The sequence below is a fragment of the Anabrus simplex genome, chromosome 1 (assembly GCF_040414725.1).
Source record: "Anabrus simplex isolate iqAnaSimp1 chromosome 1, ASM4041472v1, whole genome shotgun sequence".
Classification (NCBI taxonomy): domain Eukaryota; kingdom Metazoa; phylum Arthropoda; class Insecta; order Orthoptera; family Tettigoniidae; genus Anabrus; species Anabrus simplex.
In genome coordinates this window covers 893,569,615-893,595,483 of record NC_090265.1, presented here as the reverse complement: position 1 = coordinate 893,595,483, position 25,869 = coordinate 893,569,615, and the positions used below count along the sequence as shown (strand labels likewise).

Sequence of the window (25,869 nt, the reverse complement as noted above, 5' to 3'; positions counted from 1 at the left end):
ATACAGCCTAGTGCACACCCTGGCTATCACTGAACTTACGGCACCAGTTTTCGATAAATTTTGTTGAGCCATTTTCCCGTGATGGAACGAACAAACGTACAGCCAAAATTTAAATTAAACCTACTTACACCCAACCAGACATGAAAACGAATTATGACGCAAAAATGAAGTTTACAGCCATATTATGTTTTATTTATCTAGATTACTATAATTTGGAGAGATGCGCCTTGAGAAAAGAAGTAATAAACTGCTTTAACTGGAACTGTATCTTTCGAGAGGTACACTGTCAAGTCGTACGACCTGCTATTTACTCGTTCTTATAACAATAAATCATAACCGCCAGTACTGCACTTCTCAACCCAATGGCACAACACACAGGTAGAATTTTTACGAGCAGGCCAGAGATTTGCTTCTGAAAGAAAAACCTTTTATGACCAGGCTTGTTTTAAGACTTTCATTGCGTTTATCGGTGGCTGCCGTCAGTGGCGAGTCATCCTAGAGACTCGACCTACATCCATAGTCGAGTACATCAAGACACCTCACGGGAAGCAACAGAGCTTACTGGTTTAGTTACCGGGCGAGTTGGTCGTGCGGTTAGAGACGCGCAGCTGTGAGCTCGCACTCGGGAGATAGTGGGTTCGAACCCCACTGTCGGCAGCCCTGAAGATGGTCTTCCGTGGTTTCCCATTTTCACACCAGGCAAATGCTGGGGCTGTACCTTAATTAAGGCCACGGCCGCTTCCTTCCAACTCCTAGGCCTTTCCTATCCCATCGTCGCCATAAGACCTATCTGTGTCGGTGCGACGTAAAGCCCCTAGCAAAAAAAAACCTCTTCTAAATGGCGTTCTGAAAGAATGATCTACGTTCTGACAGCCCAATATCTCAACTAGTAACTGACTTCACTAAAACCTCTTCTAAATGGCGTTCTGAAAGAATGATCTACTTCCGAATTGTTCTAGAAGCTTACAGAACGTTCTAAGATAAATAGCTGTCAATTTTAAGCAGTGTAAAGTTCGTGCTCAAACATTAAATCAATTAAATGGTACTCTCTAATCATGTTGCTAAGTCAGTTAACTTTTGAAGGTAGGTATTATTATTTGTTTAAATGGACCCACTCCCAATGAACAGCAACATTTTTGTGACAGTGAAATAAGGAAGGAGCACCGTCAACTAGTATGCATAGTGTGAGCAAGGGTAAATATAAAACAACTTGACAGAGTATAATGAATGAACTTTGGTTCTACATCAATAACCGATGAATATTCGTTTCAAAGTAGCAAAGATCTGCGAATTTTGATCCCACATGGCTTATTTGTGCGAACCTGGGTTTTGGTAGCCGCTATGTTAAATGTAAGAATAGAGTGAAAAAAGCAATAGGGAGGAAAATGAAGATGACTTGTTCAGTATGATTTTAAGAAAACGGTTAGTCGTAAACAGGTTCGTCTGTTCCACAAATTATGATTAGTTTAATGTGTTCTGTGGCACAAACGTTAAATACATGTTTCAGATTTTTAAACTTACTTAACCGCATTAGCAAGGTGTAATTAATAGGTGTGTTTGTATCCAGGGCGCTGCAGGAGTACCTTTGTTTAGCAAGGGTGCCTGCAACTGAAACACTTCAACAACCACTGTTCTAGAATATTACTCAGCCCAGTTACAGAAAATAACAGGTTCTACAAACAAGTGTGTGTATTGGATAACAACGGAGAGCTAGATCAGTAAGACGACACCAGGCTGTTGTATTAGCTAAGGTACTGTACTTCGATATACCAAGGCCAAAGAACTTAAAAACAGGATCAAGTCGCTGCCGCATAGATCTACATGTACAGCGGCTGCAAGCCAGATGCTGCCAAACAGCGTTTGAACAGATATGGCCACTTTGGATGGCAACAAGTGGGTTTCTTAAGTGGGCTTTACATCACAAACCTTCCATAACAACCTGCAAACTATTGTTGATCGTTCTTCAGAGTTGTCAGCAGTACTAATTTCTCGCTCAGTAATCGGAGACTCGATCGGTGGAAGACAGAAAGCAATAACGACCTACTGTATAATGAATGAGCGCCGTCAACCAGTGTGCAAAGTGTGAAGAGTAAATATAAATAAAACAAAACTTATATAATATAGGTCGTGTTGGAGAGCATACCAAAAGGGTGGAACTCGGTAGCGTAGTCTGCACCCAAGACAGAGAGTTCGATCACTCTAAGGTCAGAGGCATTTGTCGGCATTTTAATGCGACAATTCCCTGTCGTTGTCATATTGGAGAGTAGCTCCTATGAAAAAACATTCTTGAAAGCAATATAAATCGAAGTTAACACATATTTATTATTTTTTATTAACGAAAATATCTCCAACACTCGGGAAATGGTGCTATGCAAACTACCTTCTATGGATGTTAGTAAACTTCAACAGCAGTCAATAGGGCCTCCAGTTTAACGTGGAATCCGAATCACAGGGACAATACTTTTCATTATCCCACATGTATTGGCCATGTTTCGAACGCCGGCCATCATAATGGGAAGCCAGTGATTATGCTACTCGGCTATCACGCATAAATACACGAGTGACTGCGATAAAATACAATACTCGTTGTAAAAGAATACTACACCGCAGAAGGCGCGGTGCGATGAAGCGTGTGTTTAGCCTTTTCTTGGCACACATTGGCTGGTAGGCCAATGACCTGTTTCGCCATCAGCGATTGCAAGTCCGGTCGTGGACAAACCTAATTATACGGTGCGTACTTAAAAAAAAAATTAAAAATATATAGAGCGTCTTCACATAAACATTCTAATCTTGTATTCAGGCTTAAACCGATTTGACACAAGTCAGACGTCAAACATCAAACTTAAGATTGCCATGATGTGAACCGATCACTGTTAGAACAATTCCGAAACAGCTTCTCTCAATGTCTTCACGGGAACATGGTGAACCTCTTCTGTGTTCTACTTTAGTGCCCAGGCCAATACGGACTGAATAGGAACAGGCCACGTTTCCTTATCCTGGTCAAGAAAATGGCAATTAGACCTATGTTCTGGCTTGGTTGGTTTTTAGTACTGGAGATAACAACCAATAAATCCTCTCTCAGATCATATTCAGAATGATCGAAGTATACCAACAGCTTGGAGAAACGGAAAAGAAACGCCAATGTCTAATATGCTGTACTCCCAGAATAAAAGAAAACGCATCCACAAAAGAGTCAGGCCTTTCTTCATACTGATGACTACGAGAGTTTCTTGCGATTTCACACCAAAAGTGTGGATGAAATTCCCACGGTGTGACGCCGAACCGAGCGGGTTCTTAAGAACTGGTGGCGAACGTGCTGAGATGAGTTGAAAGTACGCGTGGAGCCAACAGGGTTGTATTGCGACAATGAGCACATTCTCAGAAGATAAACAGAATAGAAATAGCAAAGAAAAGAGTGGAATAACTCCATAGCAAAGCAGAAATGACTGGACTGCAAATATCATACATTAAGACTGAATTTATGACCAACATCAAAGAGGCTCCCCAAATGTTAAAGTTGAAAGAGGGGAAAGTCAAAAGAGTAAAGAACTTCAAGTATCTTGAAGAAATAGTTCAAGAGAATGGATCAGAGAAGCTAGCTCTGATAGAACGAGCGAGAAAAATGGAAACAGCGTATCAGCTCACAAGAGACACCTACAACAAGACAGCTTTGTCATATGGAGCCAGGGGCGTATATAAGCCTTGAAGAACCGGACCAAAATGATGGGAATTTTCGATCGTTGTTGGGATTCCGAGCCAACAGTTAGCAGTTTATGTGCCATACCTGGACGATTTTTGTAATTCACTAAAATAATGCTTTGAATCTCACAAGGAAATAGTTGCATCCTTACAAAACATCCTTCCACAATTGTGTATCGTAACAGATTTCGGTTCATTGGAGGCTGCTTTTAGTTTCTACGAAGAAATCTGTCACATAAAGAGATTGTGCAAAGTGAGTTTATGTTGTGGAAAGAAAAGTGGATTCAGGAAATCTTCCCAGAATGGCTGTAAGTTCTCTAGAAAAATGTGACAAGACTTTCTTCCCCAACATTTATACCCTTCTCAAATTACTCGCCGTTCTTTCTGTTTCTATCGCAACCGTAGAAAGAACTTTCTCTAGCCTAAGGAGACTGAAGACTTACTTAAGGAACAGCACATCTGAAAGTAGGCTTAACGGGCTTGCTTTACTCTCTATCCACAGAGACATTATAGTTAGTGATGAAGTAGTTCTTGATAAGTTTGCAAGTGTACCAAGAAACCTGGACTTCGTTTTGTAACCATTGGTGTACTGTATGTATGTATGTATGTATGTATCAGCCCAAATCAGTTTCCTTTTTCCTTTCTAAAGTGTTTGAAATCGTGTGACCTCTTAAAAATTACTTAATCTAACCTTATATCAATCTTGGCCCCCCCCAAAAATATATTCTATATTCGCCACTGTATGGAGCCAAATTAAGACATCTGGACACAGTCATCAGACCTGAATGCTTATACGCAGCAGAAACATTGGACATGATTGGAAAGGGAGATCTAGAGAACATCAGAAAGAAAGAGAGGAAAATGCTCCGGAAGATCTTGGGCCCGAAAATGAAAGGTGGGGAGAGGAGACTTAGACCCAACAAAGAACTATACCAGAAGACAGAGGAAGTCGTCGTACTGATGAAAAAGCGAAGGCTTCAATTTTATGGACATCTACAGAGAATGGACAACAACCGACTGACAAAAAGGATTTTCAGCTTCTTCAGTCTAAGGAAGACGGAACCAAAATGGTTTCGGGAAGTAAGGACCGACCTGGCCAGGATAGGAGTAGAAAAGGAGGACGTACTGGACAGAAACAAATTTAGACAAAAAGTGAAGGAGTTCAAGGGTTTCCAGGAGACTGGGGAAGAACTTAAGAAGAAGAAGAAGAAGAAGAAGAAGAAAAAGAGAACTTACACAGAAGAACAGAAGAAAGAAGTCAGTGCAAGGATGAAGAAGTACTGGCAGAATGTGAAGTCAGGACTGGTGAAAAATAACATAAAGACTGTAAAACGTGGTCCATAGATGGCCGGAACGATAATAAATAAATAAATAAATAAATAATAATAATAATAATAATAATAATAATAATAATGTTACTGGCCTTACGTCCTACTAACTACTCTTACGGTTTTCGGAGACGACGGGGTATCAGAATTTAGTCCCGCAGGAGTTATTTTAGGCCTACGTGCCAGTAAATCCACCGACACCAGGCTGACTTATTTGAGCACCTTTAAATACCACCGGACTGATCCAAGAACGAACCTGCCAAGTTGGGGTCAGAAGGCCAGCGCCTCAATCGTCTGAGCCACTGAGCTCGGCTTCCGTTAATTCAAAATTGTGGTCATATTTCTTTCAAATGCCTTTCCGTGTCTCAGACTGTGCAGTCATTAGACTACTTATTCGTCGTAAGAAACAACTGAAAACACGTGGTAACAAAAACGAATTGTTTCTTATTACACGACTGAAAGAGAAATATACCCACTACTGAGATCATGCGATTATTCTTGAAGATAACAGTTTCTTAGCGAATTGTCGATAAAAATGGTTCTGTTTAACCTTTTTCCAGTCTCGTCGACATTAGTTCTGTGAGACATCTTAAGTTAGTCGAAATGTTTTCAAGTATACCGGTACGCCTCTTTCAAAGGACGCCAGGATATAAGGCACTGATCGAGTAGGCTTCTGTGCAATTTCTGTTTCAGAAAACTAGAACTATGACTTGATAACTTGATCAGCATTTACGATTTTCAACATTTCGCAATTATTTATTTTTGATGAATCGCTCTGTAATCTGAACGGAGAGATTCTAGAACGTCAGAAGTAAAACTTGAATAGTTCGACCATGTCTTGGTGGGATTCCCCTTGGTGTTTTAACTCAATTCAGGTGGATGTACTGGACATAATTTCAAGGTACCTTTCCCCACCCTAGTCACAAAAGATGTGCTTATTACAACGTTTCGTATATTTTCCAAAATCTTTGGAAGTTCCTTCTTGGTCAACAATCTGACGAACTTCTTTCTTGTCCAAAGATAGAACTACTAGACTACAGTTCACGATTTTAGCAAATATCTAACTGCATGTGCTATATAGGTGAGTGAAAATTGAAAGCGTGGTCGTGGTTGTAATAATAATAATAATAATAATAATAATAATAATAAACATGATATGGGCTTATGGCGTGTGAAGAAAACAAGGTGAAATTCTTTACGTTTCGTAGAGAACTTTGCTCCGCGTCTTCAGAAGAAAATATCGAAAATATCGACTCTCCACTGTCTTCTACAATAATGAGGGTTTGAATTTGAGTATCTTAGCGAATTGTCGATAAAAATGGCTCTGAAATGTTTAATTTTCTTCAGACCTTGAGTTTAAATTCAAACCCTTATTATTGTAGAAGTCTTCCCCGTGAACAGTCGAGATTTTCTTCTGAAGACGTGGAGCAAAGTTCTCTGTGAAACGTAAAGAGTTTCGCCTTGTTTTCTTCACACGTCATAAGCCCAAAAGCCCCATATCATGTCTACAAGCACGGGCCGTGAAAGCATAAATGTTAATAAATAATAATAATAATAATAATAATAATAATAATAATCTAGGGCCTTAGCTACAGAGTTGCAGGCCTTCTGAAGTGATTCCATCTAGGCGGCGAATTTCAACATTCCAATTGTGTTGCTGTCTAGCAACGAAAGCAGAATTTACTGAAGGATCCCTTTAAAACAATGGGCTATCTCAGCCGGGTTCGAACCCGCGAACTCAGGATCATGAGTCACACTACCACTGGTCCACTGAGGCACCTGTTATGTAGGGGAAGTACAACAAAATATCCTCCTTAACTCTAATCATAGCAGAAAGAAGAGGTGGTGACTCCGAAAAATGAAGATGTCAGCGAAAGAAAAGGAATGGCCACGAAAGATTCTTTACCTCCTAGCAAAAATGATACCATCGGGGTCAGAAGAGGACATGACGTTCAGAGCACCTGGACGGAGGTTGAAAGAGTGTGCAACGAACCAGTTAACATAAGAGTTCTATGAGGGACAGAAGGACAGGCTAAAAGTATGAGATTACCGTCGTCTGCAGATACTGTACTTCCCTTGGATCACGGTGGTACGTACAAGTATCTGTTTACAAATACAGAGCGTTGAAAACAAAGCCAAAACATGTTTTATACCGTTCTACAATGGCATTGTTTCTTATTATATAGTAGAAGAGTAGTTTTTTAGTAAAATAAGTTTGCAGTGGCCATTGGTCAGCCCTGCAAAGACAGAACAGGCACATTCAAACTACGTGCATTGACTGGCAAACGAAAGGAATGTGAGCACGAATGCGGCGGCCCAACTGTTCGTAAGAGGATAAATGACTATTGGCTTTAATTTATTGTTTAGCCAAGCTGACAGAGAACAGCGTACGTCACTATACCTGTCGTGCCCCTAGGAAAAAAATGGCTGGCCTAGCATTTCCAGTCACTATTTCACTAGAGAACTATTATTTCTTTGCAACTACGCTTAAAGGCGCATGTTGCATGTAGAAGACATTATAAGGAATGAACACAACTTTCGATATTTTGCAGAGCATGACAGACTCCTTTGTTGAATGGTCAGTGCCGAGGCCTTTGGTTCATAGGAATCTGAGTTCGATTCCTAGTAGAGTCTGAGATTTGAACCGCGTTTGGTTAATTCCTTTAACTCGGGGACTGGATGTGTGTGTTTGTCCCAATAGTCTTCTCTTCATATACACAAAACACACCACTCTACCAACCACCACAGAAACCCTCAAAGTAGATTTGGGTATAGGAAGGGCATCCGGCCGTAAAACAGGGCCAAGTTCGCACGTTCTCCACCGTTCGGACGCGGGACCCCACGAAGACAAAACCGGCGAAGATTTCACATCGCAGAGCATAGCGAATCGGTGAAAAACATTACCAACCAATCCGACAGGGGAAATAAAGGCAAGTCAGATGGTAACTGGCGGTACTCGTAGTATAATTGGGTTAACCAGTGAACTTACAAGACCATCCATGACATTTTCCTTCGGATTAACAACCATATTTGATATTATAATTTAAATTAAACGTCCACTACTTCACACTTCTTTTCAGAGATCCTAAACCGTAAGACAGCTGACGGCGGAGCTGTTGAGGTTCCAAGCAGCCTTCGACCTGAAAACTCATATACTTCAAACTACATTATACCCGTCTAAAGACAACACTACGATGCCAAGTCTTCTCTAGTCTATAGAATACACGGCATTATTTTACGCGTTTCAGTCTTGGCATGACTGCTGACGAAATCACACTATTTACGGAGTAAAAAAGAAGGAATTACAAAAGAGTACTTTCACTGTAGTCATGTAACTGGAAAAATAATTCCGTAGTTTAAAATAGCCTACTTTTTCCAACAGTGAAAAGGGTTATTCAAAACACTCCAAAACTCGACATTTTATCGTTTCATCAGGTTATATATAGCCTACAGGATAACCTGATAACGTAAAGATTTGCAGAGATTTTAAATGTATGTTTGCATTTATTTTAATATATTTAATTTTAAAAAATTAAAATGTCTATCATTTCAACTTTTGAACATGAAAAAGAAACAGTGTAATAATAATAATAATAATAATAATAATAATAATAATAATAATAATAATAATAATAATAATAATAATGTGTTAGGAGCGGGATGTTGGCCAAGTGACAACGTCGCTGGCTGAGCAAGAATTCGATCCACAACCGTCAGCATAGAAAGTGAGCGTTTAAACACCCACGCTATGTAGCCTGTCTACAGTAGTTACACAGGCCAATGTAACCACCACAGAAAAAGACACAACGTCCGTTCACTCTGAGGCAGATGACGCGATCTGATTTTCTTCACCGAGTTAGGAATGGGAAGAAACACTGTTTTCAATATCCTCATTAAAGTGAGTGTAGTAACGACCATGACGTACAAGCTGAATTGCTGTAGGCGGACTCCTTCCGCCATGCAGTGGAGTTCCTTGCTCAGTCTACCAAGTTGTTCACACATTAACAAAATGAAAGCACCTTTATTTCTCATATTCGGCGTTCTCTTCAACTATCATTACTTCCCATCTCTAAACCATCCTACAACGGAATACAAGACTGCAGTTGATAAATATTTTTGATATTCCGATCGGTATGTAACGTAGATTGGTTTATCGGCTCTTGCTACGTCCATACTATCAAGAAATGGCAAGAGTTCGGATGAGCGCGCAGCTGGAACTCTCCTAGATAGTCCCATTCTAGCGGCCTAGTTGTACTTCTTAAAGCAATCACCACTCCCATTCTTCAACCATTTACATTTTACCATCAGACCACTACTACGATAGTAAACAACTGAAAAGAGTCAAATGGACAGCAATCCAGACAATGGGACACTACGGCTTATTATCGTTAAAATAATAAGCGATAGTGATGCAACAGTGCAAAGATCGAAGAAATATATTTTCGAACTGATTATACTTGAGCCAATTCTATTTGTTTCGCTGGCATCATTTAAGCCTATTCTTTACTTTTGTGCGTTAACAGGAAATTCATACTGATATTCTCCGAATGAAGTTCTGTTGACTGTGTTTATTCCGTAAGTTAACAGAGTAAATTTCCCGTTTTTTTATTTTTTTTATTTTACACGTTGCTTTACGTCGCACCGACACAGATAGGTCTTATGGCGACGATGGGAAGGAAGCGGTCGTGGCCTTAATTAAGGTACAGCCCCAGCATTTGGCAGGTGTGAAAATAGGGAACCACGGAAAACCATCTTCAGAGCTGCCGACATGGGGTTCGAACCCACTATCTCCCGAATACTGGATACTGGCCGCACTTTAGCGACTGCAGCTATCGAGCTCGGTAAATTTCCCGTTGAGTGGTCTGTAAATCCTATGATCATGGTCATTGTCCTTAGTTATCCGTGGTCTACTACTAATGATTAAGTGACCTCCAATTTCAAGTGTCGTTTGCACTGCCCAAGATACAATCTGAAACCGCCAGAGAGCCCTCCTGCCCGCTTTCAAGAATTAAAACTACAGAGAACGAGTTTCTTGGAGCAAATGATGTGATGGTTATTTGAAATGATCTAAGATTTGCATCAATGAATTTGCACAGGAATGAAGCCAATTCCTGTTCTGGACTTTCAAAGAAATATTTTCAATACAACCATAGGATTACGAACATTAAAGAGGGATGACTTCGATAAAGCGTTATTTTCCGATCTTACATGGCTCCTTCTGGATGTAGCATAGGCTACTTATGGTGAAGTACCAAAGGCCATCGCGTATTACATTTGTACAGCAGAAGCTGCCTTATTACGACGGCTATAACTTAACTGGTTATCGACTCCTAAGTACAGTCTGATTCAATTAACAACGAGATAGTGCTAAACGCTGTAACCTACTTGCTTCTTAGCTGTGTGTGTTAACACGATCCACTTCGCTGAACAAACACCTGTATTACCAACTACGGATATGCCACTCTTCACAATACTAATTCCTAAAGTATTTGTTGTGGGAAATTGTATCAGCAGGAAACATGAAACCTACATTTTTACTAAGAGCAGAACAAAGAAAATCTGCTGTTGCCGTTGTATAGACGCTCATTCATTTTTTTTAGGGCGGGGGGCTAGGACCATATTTGACCATTAGATCGAATTATTATGGAGTATGAATAATATGTCTAAGCTATGTTACGGTGCTTGTAGCAGTGCATACATGCCTATTATTTAGGTCAAGATTTGAGTAAGTTACCTAGTACTTGAAACGAACTATCATCGTCGCGAATTTCCCATTAATGCGGCCACGGTTCGAACCCTGGGCAGTACATTAAGATTTCTGAACTTACATAACTAACAGAAAACTGTAGGTACTGCACAGCTTAGGATAACACGATTTACAGTTGTGTTAAAGACAAATAAAGCTTATTAATGTCTGCATAAACCAAAGAATTATGGGAATTAATACCAACATGCTAATCATGCAGGTTTTGCAAAGAAAATGTATTCTATTGCATAGCAGTTGAGTAATTTTCCTGATGGATGGTTGTCTCAAATGTATAGATGTAGGGCTTCTTAAATTTCCCTGCAAAGTACTCAAATGGTTTTGTTATCTTCAAACTGGAACGCAAATGTTAACATGCCTCATTTCAAGTAAGAATGAATTTACACAAACATCCCACAAATTGTGCTATATTCAAAATAGTCTGTTTGAATATTGAGATGATAAATCATAGATCAAAAGGAAAATTAAGTATATATCTGACTCACTCTTTTATATTTGCACAGTGGACTGAGTAAAGCTTTCTTACGTTCTAATTATTATTATTATTATTATTATTATTATTATTATTATTATTATGTTACCAATTCTATACATATTAGTACTGAATATTAAATCATGCTTTTATAAATGTATTCTATCTGCAGGTGAGCAATGGCTGTATTTGGTTTAGCATCTGCAGTAGCAGGCTTCGTCAAAGTCCGCTTCCTGGTGGATAAAGCAATCATCGACAATGTAGTGTTCCGCTGCCATTACCGTATCACTTCTGCAATTCTTTTCCTGTGCTGTATCCTCTGCACTGCAAACAGTCTCATAGGTAATGATAATTATAATGTATTTATGTTTACATTAATGTTTTTTTTTTATAGATGCTAAGGTGCTGGAGAGTATGTATGACAGTTCTTTTAAGTGCCGGTAATTCTACCATCACGAGGATAGCATATCCCCACGAACCTGCTACGCAGGCGTAGCAGGGGGAGAGGTGATACTCCCACGTGGCGCGTCCCAGGTGGCGGATAGGGGGGTCCTAACCGGCTTGCCGGCGGACTTGAGGGAAATAAAGTACCTCTCGCGGACCAAACACACTACCCCCTGCGGGTGGGGGACGCACATGTAGAATACACCCGCGGTATCCCCTGCCTGTCGTAAGAGGCGACTACAAGGGGCGACCAAGGTCTGATTGAATTAGAACCATGAAACTACTCTTGATTCGTACCATCATGCGGGGAACACCATGGGTTGCATGTACTTGCGAGTAGTATCACTAAATTGGTACGACATAGGTTTGTGATTAGTTGCAGTAAAAAGCCTGGCCTGGTGGATTCCAGTACCCGTGCGTTGTACCCATGTGAGCAACACCGCGGGTCTGGGCGTAGGCTGTGAGTTGTACCGCTATATGAGCGGCATCGTGGGTCAGCGTTGCCTGTGATTGGTACCCACTATGTGAGGAACCCCACGGGAATACCGGCGCCCGTGACTTGTACACCTAGGTGAGGAACTTTACCGGTTTGCGTTGGCTATGAGTGGCGCCATTGTGTGAGCAACAACATAGGTCTGCGTTCCCTGTACGAATTGCAATACTTGTGAGTAGTACCATCTTGTGTGGACCACCGTGAGTCTTCGCTACTTTTGATCAGTACCCCAAAAAGACAAATACCATGGTTCTACTTTACTCGCGACATGTACCATTCTGTGGGGCCTTAGACGTGAATTTAGCACCCCTTCAGACATCAAGCATCATTGTGCTTAATAAATGGTCCCTTGGTCAGTAATACTCTAATTAACTACCTTCTTTTTGAGTCTGATCCACTGTTTTTTGTTTTTTTGTAGGGTTCATGTCCATCCATCCATTCATTCTTCATGACATTTTTTATTTTATTTTGGTCAGTGGATGAATTTGAATTTTTTATTTCATTTCGTACCATTAGGGGCCGATGATCTCGATGTTAGGCCCCTTTAAACAACAATCATCATCATCATCATCATCACCGATAGCATATCTGAGCACTTTCAAATGCCACCTTCAGCTCAGACGTTCAGAACTCTACCATCTAAGCCTCTAATCCACTAAGCCAGGCCATAAGCAAAGATAAAGGAATAATATAAGCAAGTAACAGAACAGAGAGTACCATGCCATTAATAAACATCCTGTTAAAGTTACATATTAATATCATAATGCTCTAGAATTTATTTATTACCCATAGTGTCCCGAAAGCTTAGTCATATTGAAAAAACTTCTTCCTGATACGTTTCTGCTTATACAGGTCATTCAATTGAAACAACTAATTCTACAAAACATAAAAGTTGAGAAAACCAGGGCATTAGTATTTGGATGTGACAACATGCTACTGGATGGAAATATCTGCCTTACAGTTGGTTAACTTGGGTTCAAGAAATCCCAATTAGATGTATCATTATACACTATATTTATTTTTATGTTAATGTTTTAACTTTAACTTATATATTTGTGTGTGTTTTAAAATCAGGAGCTGCCCTGTCCGGAAATCAAATTCAGAAATGACTTTTCCATTTTGGGAAAGGCATATAGCCCTGAGCCTATACTAAAAATGAGTACCTTACCAGGTTAATTCCTGTGAGTGAGCAAAGACAGCTAACCACTCTATCACAGTTAGTGCCTTTTCCTTCCAAAGACCTTCACGATCTGTAAGGAGATAGCTTAGCTATTTTAAAATTAATGCTTTATTACATTTTGATGCATTTTATTCATGTTTTTATCATTTTATGAAAGATGTGTCATTGTAAATTAGACCCACTGATTATTTTAAACTCGTATAAGAGTTCATCTTAACCGGGGGGTAAATTTTAAATAATTGTCTCAAACATGCCATCAGTGTCTGATGACCTATATTTTAGGCACCTTAAAACTATATCATTATTATTTGGTAAAACCTAGGTTCAATACAAGGTCTTCTAAACCTTTTCTCCCCTCTTTTTGAACTGATGCCATATACCTGATGCATCTTTCTTAAATGATAGATTTATGTATTAACTGAGGAGAATGTAACCTGGACATAGATTACTACTGAAAATAAAAGTTTTAACAATTGCTTGTCACTCCTTGAGTGACTAAATATACTGATGACTATTGAGCTTGTTTATTACTTTCTTTAATATGCTATATTTGTCAACAGGTGATCCCATCAATTGCATCAATGATGGATCAGTTTCTGGCAATGTTATCAACACTTACTGCTGGATCACATCCACATTTACCCTGCCACATCAGCAGGGTAAGCATGTGGGAACTCACGTTGCACATCCTGGTCTAGGCAACTATGTAGATGAAGAAAATGAGACTCGGTACCATGCCTACTACCAATGGGTACCATTCATGCTATTCTTCCAGGTAATGACTCTTAGTGAAGGTAATTCTCCTTGAATGAATCTTTTAGTTCTACAGTGAAACCTCGATTCTCCGTTTTTCGAGGGACCGTGAAAATAAAACGTACAACACGGGAAAACGGAAAATCCGGGAATGAATGAAAACCATCAATTTGGCTAAACATCACAAAAATGAAATATGTATAATTATAATCGTACAAAAACTCCTAAACCAAACCAAACTACAGCCCTAGTGGGACTTTGCCTGCCAAGCGACCGCTGCTCAGCCCGAAGACTTGCAGATTACGAGGGGCGCATCGTCAGTGCGACGAATCCTCTCGGCCGATATTCCTGGCTCTGTAGATCGGGGTCGCCATCTCACCATTAGATAGCTCCACAATTAAAGGTAATCACGTAGGCTGAGTGGACCTGGAACCAGACTTATATCCAGGTAAAATTGCCTGACCTGGTCGCAATCGAACCCGGGCCCTCTGGATGACAGGCGGGCATGTTAGAGCGCGAAACCGCATTAATTACCGGTACGCGAGTTCAAAATCTCGATACTTTATATTTTATACTTTATATTCGTCAGTTTCCCGTGAAAACTTCTTTCAGTTCAGCAACTTTGATTACGCTAGCCAAACTCTTCGAAAAATCTAACAACACCGAGCCAAACGACAATCGACCACAAGTAGTTTTTAATTCTCTCATCTAATTAAATAAAGCATATTAGATACAAAAGCACTCAAAATGATGGTGAAATCCGTTCATTTCTTAATGTTTAATTGTAATTTGGTCTCCGGTATACTGTTCGACTCGTAGTCAGTTTCTGGAAATCTCGTACCGCGCAAATTAGGCCTACGTCGACTTTTAAAGGTTATGTTGAACTCGAAAACATGGTTTCGAATGTAAGTATCGATTCTTAAAAGTTCTCGAATGCATTATATTCAATTCTGCTTGTTACAAATCCAATCAAATTCGAAAGATAAAAGAAATATCAAAACTTCAGAAATTACGGTTATTTGTGTCCTTGAGGTCATCTGGAAAGCGCGCTCGCTGTACATGTCAGTACGAGTTTGAAATGACACCAACCATTTAAAATGTAACGTGCGCAAATAAAACGACTGCGGTTTTTGGTATTTTAACACGAAAACGTAAAATTCCCAGTCTTACATTAGGACCTAAACAGTAATAGGCAATCCCAAGACCTCCCATGGCTTTCTTTTTTTTTAAAATGTAAGGTGCAACATCTGTTTTGGTCTCGCTAACATAATCATGTACGATAATATAAAAAATACTGAATTTGTGTTAAGGAGCAGTTTCGATTCCTGCCTGAAAGCCCAGTTACTCTGCAGTGCCCTGAGCAAAGTGCCGAAAACCCCTTCGGCAGTACGATCGAAAAAATGTAAATAAAAAACATCTAACCCTGGACATAATATGGACGTTTTATAAGTGCGAACATTTGACGAAACTCTTTCCGTCTTCACGCACGAAATGCGCCGTGTCTTCTAGCAATTGCTGTGGCCACTCTCTACCCTATGATTTTCCGAGATTCTCTAAACAATACCACCCGAATGCAATGCTAAGATGGCCCCTTATGCAAGTTCACCGCCGATCGCCGAACGCCAAGATCCATAAATATGCCATAGCCGTCCTTTCGTGAGATACAGTTTATTAAAAAACGATTGATCGAGGATTTAGCGTTGATGGGACTGGAATTTCTGGACGGTTGATCCGGGAAATCGTTTCTTCGAGGAACGGATAATGCGGGACTTTTACAACGTGATTTAATTACGATGCTCGCGGGACCACGTAATTTGAACGCATATTCCGGGAAAACGTACTTTCCGGGAACGGATAATCGAGGTTCCACTGTATATCATACTGAGAAATGTAATGAAGGTGTAGCAAAACTAATGCAGTGAGCTTGCAGTTCACAGGATATCCCGTAATAAGTCAGCTCTCTGACAAAACTATCTTTGAACAATGTCAGAAAAGTACTCTGAATCAGAAGATAAAGGCTATGACTGAGCGAGTTGGCCATGCGGTTAGGGGCGCACAGCTGTGAGCTTACAATTGGGAGATAGTTGGTTTGAATCCCACCGTCAGCAGTTCTGAAGATGGTTTTCTGTGGTTTCCATTTTCACAGCAGCTAAATGCTGGGGCTGTACCTTAATTAAGGCCATGGCCGCTTCCTTTCCAGTTCTAGCCCTTTCCTATCCCATCGTTGCCGTAAGACTTATCTGCGTTGGTGTGACGTAAAGCCAATTGTTTAAAAAAATGCTATATTAGGAATGAACTCTGTCAATGAAACTGTGCGTATAAACAGGATTTGGTGATAGGGTCATGTGGGGTGAATGGAGGAGGATAGGTTACCTACAAGAAGGGAGAGGGAATTGGAGGGAGAAAAAGACAACTGTGGGTGGACTCTATTTATAATGATTTAATGGTAAGAAATGCGGAACTACAAGAGGCCACAGAGCTAGTCACAAAAAGATCATTGTGAAGGCACATATTTAATTGAGGCTTATAGACTGAATGCTGAAAGGCATAACAATCTATTATGAATATACAGTATATTAGTCTGGTCCAAAAATAAGGCAAAAGTTATTTTCAAAAATTTTGTTCTTCCTCTTCATTTGACTAAAAATTTTAATAAATAACCAAATCGGACCATGTTTAGGGGTCGCAACCGCACGAGATTTTGACTAGTACGTTTACAGAAATGTGGGCTAGTTTTTGGTGAATGAATATATATAGGCCTATAACATTACTGACTATGATAATGTGTGTGTGTGTGTCAATTTGTGAAGTGGATTTCGTTATGTAAACAATAAGCAAGATTGGCTTCTTTTTCCAAAGTATTCACAGTCAAATATTGTCCAAATGGCAACATTTTAAAGGGATTATTCATTTTAGGTAAGGAACAAGATCTGCCTGGAGGAGAAACAAATTTATAACTTACACTTTTTTGGACCATACTAATGTATGTATGTATGTATGTATGTATGTATGTATGTATGTATGTATGTATTATTTTGAGTATAATTTCCATACGGAAAGCATTATTTTATTAATGAAAATGTATAGCACACAGAATACTAAAGGGGCAATTTAGATGACTGTACATACTGATTAATATGATCATAAAACTTGAATGAAGTATTGTAAATGTATAGTACATCTAATGTTATATACTGCCCAGTCTAGTATAAAAGGAGCTAAGTATGGCCATTAAGAAATGTGCAGCCAACTGGCAGTGAATACAGATGAGTCCATTGAAGCTTGTAAAGAACTGTGTAGGCTAACCATGACCCTGAGTTAAAACTTAATATGTGCCATACTATGAGCAATGATGGCCCTGTGTTAATAGAGCATGTTTGCATTGTGATGCAGGATATATCCTCTATAAAAGCATCATTTGGAATTTGTTTTACAAAGAAAAATAAATTTAGAAATTTAAAACTCAGGACTGAGGGGGAAGAATTTCTTGGTGTACTCCTACAATATAGCAAGAAGTTCAACAATTATCCAAGAAATTCATACATTTCTTCTAGAGTAGTTTTAAACAGCCATTTGAAGATAGACTGCATCTTTAATATTTTTATCAACCAGAGATTAGTGAGCCTTAGGAGATTTCTTTCAGAAAGGCTCCACATTATAAGCTAAAGTATAGAATAGTCAGTACAAATGCCAATATACTTTTAATTTTAAAAACTTAGGATATTCTCAATATATATAACTAAAATACAGTAAGTATTTTTATCAGTATGAATAAGAAAGATTGACACATTGTGCTTATCTACAATTAAAAATTTAAAAAGCAACAGAATTTGCTAATATGCCTGAACTATTTGAAATATCAAATTATTAAAATGCTGAACTCTGTTTTTCAGGGTATCCTCTTCTATGTGCCACACTACTTATGGAAGAACTGGGAGGAGGGCAAAATTCGTATGATCAGTGATGGTATGCGAGGTGTGATGGCAGCCACACGGGAGGACAGGAAAGATCGTCAGTCTCGCCTTGTACAGTACATAATTGATACTCTTCACCTACACAATTCTTATGCTGCTGGCTATTTCTTTTGTGAAGCTTTAAACTTCGTAAATGTGGTAAGTAGCAAGCTTCTCCTTTTTTATTTATCACTGCCACCATTACCTCCCTCTGTGGATCAGTTGTAATGTCGGCCTCCAGATTTCAAGATAGCGGGTTCAAACTCAACAGAGGTAGTCTGAGTTTTGAAGGGTGGAGAGAAAAGTCCATTCGACACTCCATGTCGTACGATGTTGCACGTAAAAGATCTCTGGTAACACATTTCGTGTTTACCCGACAACATTGATTAAAAACTCAGAGGGATTCAGTTTACTCTGCGATCTAGAAGGCCTTGAGTGAAACAGAACGTTGAAACTGATGACCAAGCAGGCAGATGGAGTCAAATTAAAATGCTTGCACATAGCAGCTAAGGCCACACGTTTATTAACATATCATTTACTTAAAGGAAGTAACGGCACAACATAGCTACAATAATCATGTTATGGTCAATACTGAAAAATATTGCAGAACTATACAGATTGAGATGAAGGAAGAGATCTAATGAGATTGACCGTGAAGAGATACTCAATTTTTTTGCTAGTGGTTGAAGACATCAAAAGGATTTTGTAATTTACAAACTTCATCATATAGATGCGTATTGAAAATGAAAATCCACAGCCTGTTTACAGTCATTCAACTGAGTCAGGAATGGAATTAATGAAGCCCCTATCTAGCGACGAGGATAGGAATTAAATTGTGCCGGCTGCCGAAGCCTGTAGCACTCCTCTGGGGCAATGATAAATGATAGACAGATAAAATGAAATGTTAATGGAGTGTGTTGCTCGAATGAAGGATGACAGGGAAAACCAGAGTGCTCGGAGAAAAACCTGCTCCGCCTCCGCTTTGTCCAGCAAAAATCTCACATAGTGACCGAGATTTGAACCACGGTATCCAGCGGTGAGAGGCCGACGCGCTGCCACCTGAACCATGGAGGACATTGATCCATATTGATACAGCTTAATATTAAGAACTAGTATTATGTTTAATGGTCCACCCAATCAATTGATTGGTGTATTGTTTGGGTAGAACTAGTATTATGTTTAATGGTCCACCCAATCAATTGATTGGTGTATTGTTTGGGTAGACCATTAAACCTAATACTAGTTCTTAATGAAAGGTGGAAAAGATGGAAAAGGACTAGGATTCAGATGGTTAGCATTAAGATACAGCCTGACGTAAAAATGGAAAAACACAGAAAACCATGGTGGGATTCGAATCCACCAAACCACATAGCCAACTTGCTTGGTAGATACTAAATTGAAACATGGTAGAATAGTAACCCTGTCAAGAAAGCTAGGCAGTGTGGTTGTGGATATTGTCATGCTGACCATATGACATTACAATATCTGCAGGCCATCTGGTTGTGCAGCAGTAGTCTTGGTAAACTATGGCCCTTAATGGGCTGTTAGGCCACAGGGTGGGTTTCTTTTTTTCTTTTTTTTTTTTTGTGGTGATAAAATCACATCCTAGTGTAGGAAGGTATATATAGTTTCCAGGAGCAGCTGATGGTATTTTGCAAGAAGGAAGTTAGTTTGCACATTCTTAATACTGTTCAGTTTTCAGGTTGACTGATGTATGGGTGTAATGAAGTTAGCTTACATTACTTGCAGCATGTAACCGTAAACGATTGAATTGATAGTACTACGAAATAGGAACAGAGGCAGGCTACGGTAAGAATATTCATGTTGGATGAAGCTGTGCACATGAAATGGCTCAGGTAGGGAGGTCATGCAATGTAATTAGATGACAATGGGTAACCTAGTAGTTGGGCTGTAAACTCTGTATTTAATGATATCAAGATAAGAACAGAGAGGGAGAGACCACAGTGCTACCTAGGGATACAAGATCATGGTGACTCTTGGCATTCACAGAGGCTTACTTATTAAAATGCTGGAAGACTTGCACTTTAAAATTAAAATAAATACAAAAGTACAAACTTCTGTCAAATCTAAATGATAATTGGGTGAATTTCTGAGGGACTGCATTGCAGTTATGCTACACGTAGGGAATACTGAAATATTTTAAGTAATTTTCTACAAATTTTATGTATCACCTTCTATGCAACTTGTTCTCATTTTTGTCATTTTTTTGTTTCTATATACTACTTTTCTATTCTTCTTTTGTTATCATGAAATATCTTATGATATAATTCATGTTTGAGTTTAATTTCATTGTTATACTACTGTAAGTACTGAAACTTGGATACCTCCCAACTGCATTGTATTTGTTAATAATAATAATAATAATAATAATAATAATAATAATAATAATAATAATAATAATAATAAATTATGAACATTTATGTATTTGCAAGAATTCCTGAACTGAGGAAAAAATTATATTACATATTTTTTTTTTCTTTCTGTATGTACTTCTCATGATTTTATTTTTATTTCAGGTGGGAAATATTTTCTTCGTAGATGTGTTCCTTGGAGGAGCATTCATGACCTACGGAACGGATGTAGTTCGCTTCTCAGGCCTCAATCAGGAGAATAGGACTGATCCAATGGTGGCAGTTTTCCCTCGTGTCACGAAGTGCACCTTTCACAAATATGGCCCTTCAGGTATGAAAGTGTTGTCATACGATTATGCAGCATATTTTACCAGGTTAAAACTAATCCTATCTATTTACCTCATATTTTGCAAGCAAAAACAAATATTTTAATGGGGCATACAGTGGTATTATGTTAAAAATAAAGTGTTACACATAGTAGTTAGTTTCATCATTGGTCATTTTTCACTGAGTATACATCATGAGAGGAGTGACAGTTATAGTTATGATGGAAGGGTAAAGTTGTAGTTGAATATATAAATTAAAATTTGGCCCCATTGGTGAGGATTAGAACACATCCTGTCTATTGTAAGTAGTAGCCCCAAAGGAACTTTCAACTTGGAAATGTGCGTTTAACATGGCCCTCTAGCTGGGTCTGGGAGTTATTCCACCTACTCATGCCAGGCTCCTCACTATTTAATCCCCCTTGGACAAGTACTGTCCTCTTTTTACCCCTAAAGTATTAGATTTATGAGGGCATTCACAAGCTAATTACCATCATTCTTTGGAGAGTCAAATGACTTCCTCTATCTTCTTCTGATTCGACTTAAGACTAGATGATATAGTCTAGTTGTACTTAACCCTCAAAACAGTCACCAAAGCTACCAAACTAAAATTAGTTATTGGTCCAAATGAAGATGCAGTGAACTGAGATCAAAAGTTTGGTACAGAAGTTAGTGCCAGGGTAGAGAGATCAAAAGTAACAGGTGATGGGTCTTCAGCCTACTTGTACATCTTTAACTGAGGCTAAGGTGAAATTAACAGTCATCCTTGAAAAGCTGCTGAGCAGAGCTTTATGAATTCATACAGTTCAATTATGCCCAAAGCTCAAGAAAGGATAAAAACTTTTTTCTTCCCTTCCTTAATCTTCATAATGTAATGTGAGTTCATTGCTCAATGCACAATATTCAATTCAGTATTTAAAAATACAATGCAGATCAGTATTGATTGATTGATTGATTGAAATGCAATTCTTACACCCCAGATACTGTTGTTCAGCTCTGATGTAAAATTTCCACTGCTGACTTGAGTTCCTTTCTGCACAATGGGTCATGTTTATAAATGACTAAAAGATATCTTTCAAACAGCTGAAAATATTATTGGGGACAATTTGCATTTGCCGGAATCTTCAAACTTTTTACTAGTTCAAATTCAATTAACCTGGTCTCAGTCCTGAACAGGTGCTTTCTCTGCAGTTTCATAATAATCTTGTTGATGTGCTGTACATATTTTCAACTAAACATTATACTTAAGTGCAGATAAAGAATAAACTGAGAAATTTTGAATTTCAGGCACTATTCAGAAGCACGATGCTCTGTGTGTGCTGGCTCTGAACATCATCAATGAGAAGATTTTCATCTTCTTGTGGTTTTGGTTTATTATTTTGGCTGTGCTGTCTGGGTTGGCACTGCTATACAGCCTTGTCATTGTCGTGTTGCCCTCCATTCGTGAGGCCATCCTGAAACGTCGTTTCCGCTTCAGTACACCAGCAGGAGTTTCTGCACTGGTTGAGAGGACTCAGGTTCGTATGACATTGTCTTGAATTTCACCTAAAGTTACTATGTAATGTAGGTTTGGAAGCCCCATGTGAACAGCTGACAAGCTACATAATATTGTAGCCACCCTGATCAAGAAGGGAATAGAGTGTACATAGTACAGTAACACCAGACATAAAAGTTACTCAATTCAGTGCTTTCAGATTTGGCACACAAATAAGGAATTATAGAATAATTTTAGTTAATGAACTCTTCTTTCTTTTAAAGAATAATTATATTTTCAGGTGGGCGATTTTCTGCTACTTCACCTACTGGGCCAGAACATGAACATGATGGTATTTGGTGAGATCCTGGATGAGCTAGCTCAGAAGCTGTCAGACTACATGCACAATAATGTTCCTACAACTCCATCTACTTTGGAGATGTCTCCAATTTACCCTTCAAAGGACAAGTTCCCAAAAGAGACTGAAGCCTAGCATGACAGCACACCGCTGCTCTCAACCAAACTTGATTGCGAAGACTGATGGGCAGTGGTGATGTTAGGAATACCCACATTTGATTCACATTTAATGCAAGTTTAAATAACACTGTCAGAAAGAAAACATTTTTCATCAAATGTGCTGGTATATTTGCTCAGTTATTAATTTACAACGCTTCATCTCTGAGGTTGAAGCAATGTTTTAAGACCAGAACTGTGCTTTAGGATTGCAGTTAGAATTCCTGAGACCATCAATACACTATTATTGAAATATTATATTGTACATTTACATGTTTGAGAATGTTTGTTCCATAAATAAGAACTGAAATGCTTATGAAGGTATTCAAGATCTTTAGTTTAGTTAAAAATGTAAGATTAAGACTTTTCTAAATGACGATGTAATGCAAGTGTTCACATGTTTTGTTAATGTAAAATATAAGCTAATCAGAAAGAGTACACTGCTATTTGCAAAAACAAAGAAACTACTAAATGGAACTCAGAACTTGCTTCTGTACACAGCTGTTATTATATGCCGATGTAGGATTAGGTGGTAGGAGAGTTTTACAATGCTTTGCATTTCTCAAGTAGAAAATGGTACATATTGGGACCAATAATGCATTACAAGAGGATATTTTTCTAACTAATTGTTGTATTTTTTATTACATTTTCTAACAAGTGAAGTTATCTGCTTATAAAGGGTTGTCTTTTAGTGTGGCTTACTTCAAGCTGGCTATATAAATATTTAAAAGAATAGTGCATGTGTGATCTTATATAATACCAGAATCAAATATGAAAGAGAAATATTTTAGTATATCTACAGACAAATGTTTGTGGAAAATTGTTATATGTTTAATACAAGAAAGCAAAACTTTCCTGCAAATTTTTGTGATAAATTTTGTGTTATTTATAGCACTTCTGTAAGACAAGGGGTGATTTCTTTGCTTCAGTGAATATTAACCCATTGGCATACCAATTTTCTAGCCCTTCACATGCCCAGAATGAGTATTGAATTTAAGTGAGTCACAGCTTTTTGTAGGTTCTTGTACAAATTTTAATTTAAAAAAATGGATCATAGATCTTAGATTCCGCTATTTTGGCATTTCAGTAGATTTTCATGGTGTTAAAACTCGGAAGCAGTCGGAGATGGGCAAAGCCACGAGACATTCACTGCATTCATATCGACTAAACAAGGGACTTATGGGCCACAACAATTTGGAGCTATACCAGTAGTCCACAAAAAAATGAACATTTTTTGTTATTTGCCTTTTTCTCCCCATTTCCACAGTTTATTTTTTTTGTTCCTTACTCAAACCCAGCCATGCAACATTGCACTGAGTATTATCTGATTCACCGTCGATTTTTTCGAATCTGTCTCTGACATCACTACCACTCTCTCTTCTGTTCAGATTTTCACTTGCTAACAACCCCAACGCAACATGATTATTACTACTATTAGTCTTGGGTTGGATGAAGGTAAACGTGATGGCGAATGTACACTTAATGTTGGACAGAACGTGGACTAGTCGAGATAATTGCTCGCATGCACGCAGTGTTTTTCCTGAGAAAGAGCAATTTTTCCTCTTTCGAATGTAACATATCATGCAACTTCTTAGTAGAACATGTGTGTATGCAGCATGTCCCAAGTGCTATCACATGGCTGGAAGTGGTGAGTATATGCCAATGAGTTAATTTCATATGGAACATTTGTAACAAATGCTTTATCGGAACATTTTACTCCGTATAATGAAATTGTTCTTTTAATGTTTAAATACACAAGACTCTTTTCACTAGACAAGTTTTTGTACAACTCATTGGTATGAATTCAGGGTTTCTTGAAGAAAGTACCAAGTAGAATGAGTTTCATTTGTAATGCCACACAAGTAATAATGGGAAAAAATGTACAAGGTATCTTTTAGAAATAAAGCGATTAAAAATCTACTTAAGTGAGTACAGTTCCGAATGTCCATCAAGGCCCTTGGCGGAATGGAATGGAAAGTAAAATATTCCACTATCCATAACCTTGGTATTAAGAGGGATACAGTGGTTGGCTCTATGCCTGCCTACCTTTCCTCTATCGCATGCAACATAGCATTTATTGTTTTCAGTATGTTCTGATTCACCGTTGATTTTCTCGAATCAGTCTCTATCACCACTACTGCTCTCGCTTCTGTTCATATTTTCAGATATAATATCACCAGTTGGTAACAATTGCCTTCCATGCAACATGATTATTACTATATTAGTCTTTGGATGGATGGAGATCAATGCGATGGGGAATTCACACTTAATGTCATTTCCAGTATGGTTCAGATGTGGGTTACTGCAGTCACATCTTAGTTCGTGAACGATGGGCAATGGCTGACTGGCCTAGTAAGTGGTCCTGAGAGCTGGGATACCAGTTGCTACGGTATGGGAGTGGGCATCTCTGACATATTCTGAGTCAATGCCCTCCTTGTGCTCGGGCAGCTAGGACTATACAATCTACCGGTGGTACTTCATCCGTTGGAGGAGAGTTCCTCAATGGAACTCTATGTAAGTAAGGGTAGCATCCTGCTTCACAGAATTTTCAGAGCACGCTCAGAACATTTTAAGCAAGCCTCGGAACTATGAGAGTAACCAAGTCCCACTCCCATTTGACAGCAAGGGACTCCTTGGAAACACCTTAGGAAATTAAATGAATTCAATGGGGAGCTATCAATATTAATGGGGCCTATGGAAGAAAGAAAGTAGAAGTGACTGAGTCAGCAAAGACAATGTATCTGGATGTGTTAGGAGAGTTAATGATATTCAGGTAAGGGGAGATAACAGGAAGAAACAGGAGATTATAAAGTGTATTTGACAGGTTTTAAAAAGGGAAGGGCAGAGTCAGAGGCAGGACTGTTCATCAGGAATACTATTGCATGCAGCACAGTTTCTGTCAAGCACGTAAATGAGTGACTGATGTGGGGAGATTTGAATACATTCTTCAAGCATATGGCTATTCACTGCTACGCATGGGAGGGTAGGGGCACCAGATCCATAACAGACTACTAGTATATCTTTACTGACTTTGAATTCAGGAAATCTGTTTGGAACGTTCAAGATTTCTGGGGGTTTTTCGATGATACGAACCACTATCT

The 25,869-nt window shown here is 38.8% G+C and overlaps 2 protein-coding genes across 3 annotated transcripts in view; one reads left to right on the top strand and one right to left on the bottom strand.

Annotated features, from left to right (window-relative positions):
- Window positions 1-24,688, top strand: part of Inx3 (innexin 3) — a 57,094-nt gene extending 32,406 nt beyond the window's left edge. For both annotated transcript variants that reach the window (XM_067136586.2, XM_067136587.2), the window contains exons 2-7: window positions 11,436-11,605; window positions 13,941-14,155; window positions 18,027-18,245; window positions 20,624-20,789; window positions 22,069-22,298; window positions 22,557-24,688. In XM_067136586.2, coding sequence (XP_066992687.1) covers window positions 11,443-11,605; window positions 13,941-14,155; window positions 18,027-18,245; window positions 20,624-20,789; window positions 22,069-22,298; window positions 22,557-22,748 — 1,185 coding nt within the window. In that variant the 5' untranslated portion in view covers window positions 11,436-11,442 and the 3' untranslated portion in view covers window positions 22,749-24,688. The remainder of the gene's footprint in view (window positions 1-11,435; window positions 11,606-13,940; window positions 14,156-18,026; window positions 18,246-20,623; window positions 20,790-22,068; window positions 22,299-22,556) is intronic.
- spg (dedicator of cytokinesis spg) overlaps window positions 1-25,869 on the bottom strand; it is a 783,360-nt gene that overhangs the window by 312,725 nt on the left and 444,766 nt on the right. The window lies entirely within an intron of this gene.